Raw genomic sequence first — 11826 nt, forward strand, 5'->3', positions numbered from 1 at the left:
TGCCAGCGGGGTGAAGGAGCTGTGCTGATAAGTTGAGGGCTGTACCCTGGAGCCAAGAAGTCACACTCCCAACAAACACCAGGACTGGCCTGAAAAGCACCACAGCTATCCTCAGCGACAGGGAGGCCCCGAGCTACTCCGATGACAGGCAGTGTCTAGTATCTGCCAGGAAGCCAGCATGAGGAGTTCATCCTGGAGACCAAGCGGCATGTCTTCCCCTCTGGAGCCAGGAAGCAATGCTCAATGTGAGGACCAAGGCTTCTCCAGGAGAACCAGTGGCTCAAACAGCAACTTGTAGGAGAATCCACAATGTCACAACACCTCAACACATAGCTGCTACTTCTCCACGTCTCTATTTGTGCTGGCAACTTTCCTCAGGTGGGACATCTACGCTCAGCACCATGATGATTTAATTCAGCAGTTGTTAAGTTGACCACCAGTTCTTAATCCATAACAGACTCTGACAGTTCCAATCACAAGTGACTCTCCTGAACTCAGATTTTACCTACTTTGTGTGCACCCTAACAAGGTGATTCCTCAGAACTAAACACTCTTGGTCCTTTAGCTGCAGCCCTTCTCCATGTCCAGCTTCATCAAACAGAAGCCCCCTGCAACCTGTTTCACCTTCAGAAATGCCATGTGGAGACGAGAACCCAATGTGTGCAAGGTGAGCGTGGACACAAGCAAAGGGACAGGACATAGGGCAGCTCACCGTCACCCCAGGACACCTGGGGAATTGGAAACCTCAGGTGTGCAAATAGTGTGGGTCTGTGTGCGTGTGCGTGTGTTTGTGCATGTGTGTGTGTGGGGGGGGGTCTGACTCTAAAAACAGGAAGACTGAAAGTTGTGTAGAAACAGATTCCAGAATCCACACACAGTAGCACAGAAGGACAAAGGTGGGGTACCAAGCTGACTGCCAGCAGTCAGTGAAAAGTGAATCTGACCTCAGGTGCGCCTACCACCCCGTGCCTCCTACTGGCAAGAGAGTGGGGCCAGCTCCATGTACAAGGTCACCCTCTGTGAGAGACCTGTAAAATACCAGCTCAGGAAGCACCCCAGGATTACACACAGCCCCCAGACACAGAGCTCCTGGAAACACAGCACCTTCCTGCCAAGACCTGCCAGATATTTGAAGAACATCTCTACAAGAGGGGCTGGGAGGACCTCAGGGGAATCACAGTGGTGTAACGAAAGAAAATATGAGGGTAGTAAACATTCAGGTGAGAGGAGGGCAGGGATAAGAAGAGGATGCTGTTTTGCAAAATAAAAACAATCACCCAGTGTGATGGTGCAGGTCTGTAATCCCAGCAGCTCTGGGAGGTTGAGTCAGGTGGATCAAAAGCTCCAGCCCAGCTTGAGTGACTTGGTGAGACCCTGTCTCAAAATAAAAAATAAAAATGGACTGGGGAGGTTGCTCAAGTGTGAAAGTCCTGGGTCCGTTCCCTAGCACCACGATAATAATAACAACAACAGGTCAGCGGGACTCTAGGATACTTAGGGAAAGAAGTGCGCTGTCCACCACAAAAAGACACAGAAGGACTGTATAGGAATTTTTTTTCCGTACCGGGGACTGAACTCACAACCTCACACTTACCAGGCAGGTAGGTGCTTATGCCACTGAGCTAAATCCCAAGCCCTAACAGAAGAGCTTTAAATACACTTTGCTAAGTGAAAGAAGCCAACCTGGGAAGGCTGCATACTGTGTGAGTTCAGCTGAGGTCTGGGAAAGGCAGGACTGTAGAAACAGTAAAAATCAGATCAGCGGGCAGAAGGGGGAGGGAGCAGCAGGAGCCTAGCTGTGCCGGGCCCTGGGATATGCTGTGTGGTGCTGCAAGGCAGCGACACATTAGTCAGAAGCCTGTAGGGCACGCCATAACAGCACCGTTAGCCATGAACTAGACTTTAAATTAACAGCATTGTGTTAGCACTTGTCCCTTAATTCTAGCAGACCACAGTATAGTAAGAGGCCAAAAATAGGGGAAGCCAGGTGTGGTGGTGCACGCCTGTAATCGCAGCACTTGGAAGGCTGAGGCAGAAAGGATTGCCACGAGTTCAGGGCCAGTATGAGCTACCTGGTGAGTTCAAGGATAGTTGAACTACATAGCGAGACCCTGTTGTAACCTCTAGGCCAAAAATAGGTGGGAGGGGAGGAAGTATATGAGGGGTCTACCTTGTGCCCAATATAAATAGAAAACTGCTCTGAAAATAAGGCCTATTAATAACTACCTGGTACTTTTATAAAACCTCCCACCAGAACACACAAGTCACTTGAGGAAGAAAACGTGACTGTGCAATCATTACTTTGTCACATTAAGTAGGACACAAGGTGCGTCTTTAACCACAGCTCAGACAGGCTGTGGAGGGCGCTGGGGCACAGGGGCTTCGTCACTGTCCTAACAGGAGGTCTGTTCACAGAGAAGACATCCGTGCTTCCCTCCCAACACACTTCCTCCTCATGAGCCTGAGTGATGCTTTCTCCACATCCCCCGTTCCCAACAAGATCTTTCCCATCGACGAACACGGACGCCAGCCACAGGGGCACACACCTGTCATCCAAAAACTCGAGGCTGAAGCAGGAGGATCGCAAGTCAAAACCCAGGCCGGGCAAATTAGTGACTTAGTGAGACCCTGTCTCAAAATTTTAAAAAGTGCTCCTATTTCTTGTATCTTAAAAAACAAAACTTTAGACCAGGGATTTAGCTCAGTGGCATAAGCACCTGCCTGGCCAATGTGAGGCTGTGAGTTTGATCCCTGGTACCAAAAGACAAAACTTTTTTTTTTTTTTTTTTTTTTTTTGTCTTTTTGAGACAGGGTCTCTCTGCAGTTCAGGCTGGCCTTGAGCTCACTTTGTAGCCCAGGCTGGTCTTGAACTGGCAATAATCCTCCTGCCTCAGCCTCCCAAGCGCTGGAATTATAGGCATGAGCCACCACACCTGGCTTCAAAAGACAAAACTCTTGGGGGCTGGGGATTTAGCTCAGCAGCATAAGTGCCTGCCTTGCAAGCAGGCAGTCGTGAGTTAGATCCCTGGTACCAATAAAAAGGAAAAAGACAAAAAAAAAAAAAGACAAAACTCTTGTCCCAGTAACCGCCACTGCACGGTATGAGGGCCATGCATGCTGCTCTGCCTGTGCCCGAGTTACTTCGTCAGACACGGTGTGTGACTCCTGTGTAGGTAGCCCAGCCGAACTTCTGCCTGACTGGTTGACACTTTGGTTTGTTACCCCATAGACCCTCAGGCTCAGCACTGCCGCAGCTGTGTCTGCACACGCGTCCTTCTTCGGGCTGTTCCCAGTGGAATGGACACAGTTTCCATGTCTTCTTTGCCACCACCTATGTCTTCACTGCATCTCTGATCTGTGAGCAGATCCAGATATGCTCAGCAGTGGCAGCAGGGTGCATAGTTCCCATCACCCCGCAGCCGTCACCTGGGCCTAGGTCACCTTGGCCTAAGTCATGATCGTCACTTGCTGGGGCCACAGACAGTCTTCCTACTTCCTCCTCGGCCCTTTGCTGAGCAGTGGGCAGGTTCCTTCATTTTTCCATGCCTTAGTTGCTTCATTTGTAGAAAGGACAGTATCACCCTCAAGATAGTGGGACTCTGGAGGGGTGGTGTGGTGGCCCTGCTTTTCCAAAGTTTAACTTGCTGTGATTGCTGTCACCTGCTTGTGAAACGATTGAACGCAAAATTCCATAACAAATAATGCATCCGGTTGAGTGAGCTTTTATCCCAGTGTCTTGTTCTGTGTTTCTGTTCTTCTTGTTCCTCTCTCCTGGTACCTAGCTTGGAAGATCAGTTATATTGTAGGTGCTGTGCACCCGTGGGGTCGGTGCTGTCACTGCCTTTGGCCACTGGCTGGGAGGCCGGAGCCGCAAAGTCTAGCTTGGTTTTCATTTGTTTATTTTGTTTTTGTTTTCTCAGCACTGGCGATTGAACCAGAGCCTTCTGGCTGAGCTACATCCCAGCCCTTTTTTCCTTTTTCCTTTTGGAGACAGGAACTTGCTCCAGCTGAGCTTCAATTTGTGATCCTCCTGCCTCAGCCTCCCAGAGTGCTGCAGTATGTAATTTTTAATCCCTTCGTGCCCTCCAGACCAGCAGCTTCCTTGTGCTCCTTATTTCTGCAGAGCTGGTGGTGCGAGGGTCTGTAGAAACATGGGATTCTGAGCGCCTGCCCACCACTGTGGGGCAGCTTTCAGTGTCTGAGAGGACAGTCACTTGACTAAAGGAAATCCAGTTCATGACTTCGCTGTTTTTACAAGCAATGCAGTAATTGGTTTTGTACACTAAACAGAGACTGCTTTGTCGATGGAAAGTGTTCTTTTTGTCAGTTTTGTGGTTCTTCTAAAGCGCCTGTTCCCCAGAGGGAACTGAAAGGAGAAAATTCCAGGCAGTGCCCCACTGGCTCTTAACTGAGCCTTTCTCTGCTCTCAAACCCTGCCTGCCGTGGGTTTCTTTACCCCGTGACCTCACATACTTATGCCCTGCTGCATATAACCCTCCCCTGTCCGTCAGTATCTGGGAGATTTAATATTTATTTAATGTTGCCACTCATTTCATCATTCCTTGCTGATTTTTTTAAACTTTTATTTTGAGGGTAGTAAAAATACAATGGAACAAGACAGAACAAAGCCAGTCGAGACAATGCAGTGAAATTGGTACAGAACTTCATAGCAGGATACCGGGATAACAGTAATAGGTTCCATATATCTCGCTATCTTCATAATCGTTGTCCATTCAATCAGGTATAGCAAAATAAAACCAAATACAGAACATTATAGAACTTACCAAAATAGAATATTGAATAGAGCAGTACCATTAATCATAATAAAGCAAAACAGTGACAACATTTGCCCTCAAATGGAAGATAGAAGGAAATCCCCCATATCTGCTATATTGCATATGGTCAACCTCTCAAGAGATGCTCAGACCTCTGTCCCAGTTGCTAATGGTGAGAGGGGGTTGTGGATGTTTGATTCTCAGGCCGCACGCTGGTAGGCTCATGGGAGATGTTGACTGGTGGCGCTTCCCAAGAGAGCAGACAAGTTGCTATCTTGTGCAGCGCCTGAGTTCTACCACACAGCTGGATCTCAATTTTTTTTTTTTAAAGACAGGGTCTCACTATGCAGTTCAGACTGGCCTTGAACTCATTTTATAGTCTGGGCTGCAGCAAGCTTCCTGCCTCAGCCTCCCAAGTTTTGAGATTACAAATGTGCACCATACCTAGCTCCTCACTCATATTTTTAAAAGCCAGTCAAATTTAGTAGTGGGGGGGGGGTATACCAACTTTAGTGACACTATTGTTAATAAGTTCTGATAACCCACCAGCCCTCACTCATTCTTTTTAAAGGGAATAAAACCAAACAGAATAAAACAAATCAAAACAAAGCAACGAAAGTGATACAGGACTTCAAAACAAGGTAACAGGAAATCAACAATGGCTACCATAGTATATCTTGTTATATTCAAAATAGCTGTCCATGCTATCAGACATAATAAAATCATACAAAACACAACAGAATAAAACCTAAGAAAACAAAACAATAAAAATGACAGAACTTCAAAACAAGATAATAGGAAATTAACAGTGGCTACCACTCTCCTTTTTTGTTTCTTTTTTTCACCTTCCCCTTTAGACATTTCTTTCCCTTTCACCTGCAAAGTATCCGCTGTACACTTTGGATCCCACTGACTCCTTCAGTGTTGTACTAGGGTTGCCTTTTTATTCATTTGGATCCTTCATTTCTCTCAATAATGTTTTATGGTTTGCTGTGTAAAAGTTATACATATATTTTATTATTTTTATTCCTAGATATTTGGTGGACTTTGGTGTTATTATATATGCTATTTTTAAAAAATCATTTTACAATTACTGTTGTATCAGAAATCTTTTTTTTTTTTTAATCAGTACTGGGGATCGAACTTGCCACCACCTGCTTGCAAGGCAGGTGCTTATGCCTCTGAGCTAAATCCCCAGCCCCTCAGAAATCTTTTTATATATTGAAAATAAGTTTTTGTTACAAGATATTCTGACGTGGAAGTATGTATCATCTTAAGAGTTGTCTGCGGAGCGGGCCCTGGCCTGGGCTGTGCCGTGGCTGCAGCTCTGGCATCCTCGGCCACTGGGACTGAAGCGAGGCACCCAGGCAGAGCAGGTGTCACGTTGTCCTCATGCCTGCTGCCCCCAGCTCACACCTGCCTTGTTTCTTGCAGGTCTACAAAGGAGAATTTCAACTCCCTGACTTCCTGAAAGACAAAGCCCAGGTACGCAGTCTCCTGCATCTGCTTCCTCCTCTTCTAAAGAAATTGGTTCTTGCATTGAAGTAATCTTTTAAATAAAATGAAATAAAACTAAAGGAAAAAAGAAAAGGTAATGATTTGTGCTGTAGTAGGAAGATTGATATCTGATATTTGTTAATTTTAACAATAATTGAAGCCAGGTGTGGTGGCGCACGCCTGTAATCCCAGTGCTCAAGAGGCTGAGGCATGAGGATCGTTGCAAGTTTGGGACCAGGTTGGGCTAGAGAGTGAGCCCAAGACCGGCCTAAACTGTATAGGGAGACCCTGTCTCAAAAACACAAAACAAAACAATAATTGAATCCTGTTTTAATTTCAGAGTGCTTAGTATCATCCAACACTAGGAAAATACTGTATTGATTTGTACATTCCATTTGTGAGTGAGGTCACACACAAGCCACATGGAACTTTGCGTGTAAGGAGTGTCTACTGGGGACTGCACCTCAACCTCTGATGATCTAATTTACAATGAAATGTACAGCTGTACACTCATACAGTGCTTAACTTTTTTTTTTTTTGCGGTACCAGGGACTGAACTCATGACCTCGCGCTTGCCAGGCAGGTGCTTTTGTCACTGAGCTAAATCCCTGACCCAGCTTTTTTCTTTTGGAGCCTGGAAGACTGGTGAACATACTACATACCCAGCTGTTAACCCTCAGGAAGAATCTGAGAGATTGAAGTTTGTCAGTTTTAGTCTTTAAAAAATTAGCCAGGTGTGGTGCCACATGCCTGTGATCCTAGCACTTGGGAGGCTGAGGCAGGAGGCTCTCTATGAGTTCACGGCCTGCCTGGGATACTTAGTGAGTTCAAGATCAGCCTGAGCTACATAGCAAGACCCTGTCTCAAAAAAAATTTTTTTTTAATCCAGAGGTGGGGGGTGTGGCTAGCAGCAGTGGTAAAACAGTTGCCTGCATATGCGAGACTCTGCCTTCAATGCCTAGCACCGAAAAACAACAACAATGAAATACAAATTAAGTTCTAACTGGTTCAGTTAGACCTGAATATCACACTCACTGGCATTCCGGTTGTGTTTCCTTAGTTGGGGAAAATCAGGCATTGATAGGGCTGGTGAACCAGCGCAGACAGTGTCCCAGCTTTGAGTGCCAGCTGTCACCCTGGCGAGGGGTGGGGAGAGATGGTGACACCACTGAACGATGCCGACTCGCTGCTAGCGCAGTGCCCAGCCTGCAGTGCTGAGCCCTTGTTACTTGGGAACAAGACTCAGTACTGTGCCCAGGTTCTGGAAGTGTCCCGACGTCACGTCACTGACGGAAGTACCCATCACAGGTGTGGGTGAGGCCCCGCGGCTGGGACAGGTAAGCGCTGGGGATGCAGGCCTGCGCCAGCACCGCTGGTCATCTTTATCCTGTGTGTAATGTTCAGTAAGAAAAGGATTTCCGTAATGGGCAAAAGACTTTACAGGCTCTTCCAAGACACTTACCATGGGTAGTTGTATTGACTGCCTCTCCCTTACATTTAGAAGGGGGCAAGAAAAGATGGTGGTTTAACTGAGAAAACAGAAACCCACGAAGCATCTTGGATGTGGGCTGGAATGGCTCATGGAGCTCAGGGCAGCACTGCACCTCTGGGTAGAGCTTTGGAGCAAAGGGTACAGGTCAGGAGAGACGCAGGCGAGGGCCAAGGGCTCCTGCCCAAGCTCCAGGGCCCCATCCCTGTAGGGCCAGGCTTGTGTCTTGCTGGCCCCTCTGTGTGCTCCTAAGCCTCAGCACCCACACTCAGCTCTAGGGGCTGCCGGGCTCTGCTGCCCTGGTCGCTCACAGTGGCGATCTTTCTGTGACGAGGCCTCCTCCTCAGTCATCTTCTCTCTTAATGTAAACTCTGGGGTGAATCTAGGGCTCATGAAGAACAAAAATGCTCCTGTCACTGAGGAAACTCCAGGGTTTAGAGCCGTACCCTCTGAAACCCCAGGGGATGGCCAAGTTCTTTTTTGTTGTTGGTTATACTGAGGATTGAACCCAGAGCACTCTTCTACCAGGTTACCCCCCAAACCTTCTTATTTTTTGAGACAGGGTCTTGCTAAGTCACTAAATTGCCTAGGTGGGTCTCAAACCTGTGATTCTCCAGCCTCAGCCTCCCTCGGTGCTGGAATTGTAGGTGTGCACTACCCTGCCCAGCCAGATTCTGTGTGCGACAGTTGTGAAGTCTGAGCCCCCAAACTGCCCCTGCCAGTGTCTCAGAAGGAGCAGCGGCTTGTTATGCTGACTGATCTCAAGAGCTTTAACCATCTTTCACTTCTTCTAGCAAACCGAGCAAGTGGAGTAGCAGATCCCGGAGCATCTTTCCCACTCGAGGTGAGGTTGGGGACGTCAATTCGGGTTTCCTGCTTAGGCTTCCCTCGGGGCAGTGCAGCCAGGTGGAAGCACAACTTTGAAACTGGGGTGCCTGGGTTGGAATTCCGGCTGTGTCACAACCCAGTCACTTAACCTCTGTGTCTCCATCTCTTCTATAAAATGAGGTTGTCTCTTAAGAAATTAGTGGTAACATTACCCATGAGGTCTGCAGTGAGCCCGGCACAAATAAGCATGTAAATAGTGGTAGGTGTTACGTTCATCATGAAGAAGGACTGAAAATTATACAGTGGGGGCTGGGGATTTAGCTCAGCGGCATAAGCACCTGCCTTGCAAGCAGGCGGTCGTCGTGAGTTCGATCCGCAGTACCGATAAAAATGAAAAAGACAAAAGAAAAAGAAAATTATACAGTGTGTTAGTGCTACGGAACCAGGGGACAGTGAAGCCCCACTGCCTATTTGCTAATAAGGACACTGATGCTGTCACGGAGTAAGGGACACCTGGAGCCAGGGCTTTTCCTGCCACCCCGCACTGCTTGCCTGTGTGCCAGACTTGCAAAAGCTTTGCACTAATTCGTCTGTTTCTGAGTTGGTTGCTTTTCCAAGTGCACCCTTGCTCATGGTTAACGATTCATTGCCTCTCTGTAGCTAAGGGCCGCACTGCGAGCCTGCCAGCGGCCTTCAAAGCCTCTTCCTGTTGCATATGTGGACCTTGGCCAGGACACAGCGCCTGGGTGATGGAGCTGGTTCAAACCCAGGTTCCCTCCCATGGCTGCTCGCCCCATCTCCCGGTGTTCTGGAGCCCTCTCTTGCTCTGAATGATATGGTGGTGCTTAGATCCATTAGAGCTTGGAAAGCTTTTCTAAACTTCCAGCATTGATCTTTTCTCATAGTTTTGTTTGCTTGGTACTTACTGTTTTAAATCGTCTTTGGAAGAAAGGAGGCCATAGTTTTAGTGAATTAAGAAAATCATTTTCACGATCCATTTTTATACCTGTTACGCCAGGAACCTATGAGGGAACCAGGCCCCAGTAGCTCCCTGGGCACCCAGGGCTGCACTACCCTTGAGCCCAGATGCCTTTCTCCCTGGCTTCCTTCTCACTCTGGTCATTTCCTTCCGTGGCTCAGGAAGGCCCGCGCGTGGAGGCTCCGTGTGCTCAGGGCACTGTTCACCTCGGGGCAGGGATCCACTGGTGCTGGCTCAGTCACACCACTGGACTTCCGGCCGTGTCGGGACCACTGCAGGCATCCTTTTTAGACACTGTCCTTGCTCTGGCAGCCCCAGTCACCCCCTGCTTGCAGATTCGAGTGTAGGCATCCAGGGAACAGCTCCACGCACTCTACAGGGCCCAGATGCCTTTGCTCTCTGCTTTGTGTACTTCCTGGCAGGTGGCGGTACCAGCAGAAGCTTTATTTTTATTTTATATAATACCGTGTACTGGGTATATGCTGTAAACCAGGCGTAAGACATAGATGAAGATACAGGACATGACACATGTAAAATGTAATGTAGGGTATGTTTACAATTCCACTCCTCAGAGTGCCTGGTAAGTTCTATTCTTCCTGTTGTACTACACAGAAACTGGAGTTATTCAGTGAGAGATGTTTCCAGCCTGCGTGGATTAAAACATAAGCCCATGGTCTTCTGTATCATGTCAAAGCCTGGATGTTGCAAGGCTGCCTTCTTGGGAAGGGGCACATGCAGGATATGGGGCGCACACTATAGGGTGGGGGCGGGTAACAGCAGTTCTTAGATCTTGGGTGATGTCATTTTGATGCTTTCAAAATGTACAGGAAATATGCCACCCCCACCCCCACTACTCCCCTCCCAGATACAGGGACCCACTTAGTGGCCAGGTTTCATAGGACAGAATGTGCCTGTGCTGGCCCGAAGCTGACTTCCATCCTGGTTGGCTTATGGGGGTCCCTGGGGCCCAGTGCAGGCACAAGAGGCTGGGGAGCCTGGAAAGCACCCTAGGAGAGACCCTAGTGTGTCTTCCTGTCTTGTGAACCCCTTGATGGTTGCTGCTTCTCTCTCTAACACTCCCTTTAAAGAACCTCAGTGTCTGCTCCTAAGGGTTCAGGGAGCCTGGTGACCTCAGCATCCTCAGGGCCAGTGCCCCTGTGGTGGCCTCAGCTGCAGAGAAGGCTGTGTCACTGAGGAACAGGCAGGGCAGCCCTGGCTTTGGCTACCACTGTATGTTTTACACAGAAAAGCTTCTTGCAGTCCGAGGCCTCCGGAGCAGCCCTTCCTTTGTAACCACCTGGGCTCCCCTGGTTGGTCCTCTGCCTGCTGCTGCCTGCTGCCAGGCATCATCCCGGAAGGGAGCGCTGGTGGCGTGGGAGGCAGACAGGAGCGCCACACCTGTAACACTGGGTCTCTGCCCTAGGAGAGACCTCCGCCTCTTCAGCCAGAGGGCGCTTCTAGGACCGCTGGCCCCTGCCGAGCTCGGTGGCCCCGTGCGCAGTGACCAAGCGACCTGTCTTCCCGCTCACCCGCTGGTGGCCTCCGAGGGACCTGCTGCCTGGAACACGTGTCTGGGGTGGGGGGACTGTGCGTGCCCTTCTTTCCTTCCCGGATCCCACCCTCTGTTCTTTGGGGAGGCAGGAAAACGCCGCTGTGTTGGAGTAGGTGGTCCCGACATGTCCCAGTGTTTTGTCCCAGAACATTTGTGCCTGTTTAAATGTATTGATGTGGATAGTATTAAAGCTTAATTATTTAAGTAATTCATCGTATTGATTCTGAAAAGTTTGGAAAGTACCGTATACATTTACAACTTAATGACTTTTGTATTTTATTTTTCAAAATAAAAGCTTTCAAAGTGAAGCATCCTATTAGTTCTGTGTTTTCATTAATGTGACTTCTGAGAAGCACAGGCCTTCCCTTAGGGTGCTCTGCTGAACCCCTTTCTTGGCTGGCGTCACGGAGCCTCCAACTGCGGCATCAGCAGTCTGAGTGAAGTTTTCTGTCACTGATTGCAGAGAGACTTATTGCTGCCACCTATTTTCAAAACCCTGTCCTACACGGTACCTTCCTGGCAAGCTCGAGGTCATGAGTTCAATTCCTAATACACACCAGAAATCAAAACAACTTCAGCAGCCCATCCTAGCTTTTGCTGGCCCGTGTTTAAGGATAGAAAGTTATGGTCTCCCGCTGACAGGAGGAATCCCACTCCTGCAGGCACTGAATGAGGAATCTGGCATGTGACCCTGGCCCCCAAACCC

At 48.6% G+C, this 11826-nt stretch overlaps 1 protein-coding gene across 2 annotated transcripts in view; it reads left to right on the forward strand.

Annotated features, from left to right (window-relative positions):
- Positions 1 to 11431, forward strand: part of Tpst1 (tyrosylprotein sulfotransferase 1) — an 88369-nt gene extending 76938 nt beyond the window's left edge. For both annotated transcript variants that reach the window (XM_013148256.3, XM_003465801.5), the window contains 3 exons: positions 6210 to 6260; positions 8556 to 8605; positions 10992 to 11431. In XM_013148256.3, the coding sequence (XP_013003710.1) occupies positions 6210 to 6260; positions 8556 to 8576 (72 nt within the window). In that variant the 3' untranslated portion in view covers positions 8577 to 8605; positions 10992 to 11431. The remainder of the gene's footprint in view (positions 1 to 6209; positions 6261 to 8555; positions 8606 to 10991) is intronic.
- The last annotated feature ends 395 nt before the right edge of the window (positions 11432 to 11826 follow it).

Source organism: Cavia porcellus, unplaced genomic scaffold (genome assembly GCF_034190915.1).
Source record: "Cavia porcellus strain 051 isolate PalLab524CR breed Dunkin Hartley unplaced genomic scaffold, mCavPor4.1 scaffold_23, whole genome shotgun sequence".
Lineage (NCBI taxonomy): Eukaryota > Metazoa > Chordata > Mammalia > Rodentia > Caviidae > Cavia > Cavia porcellus.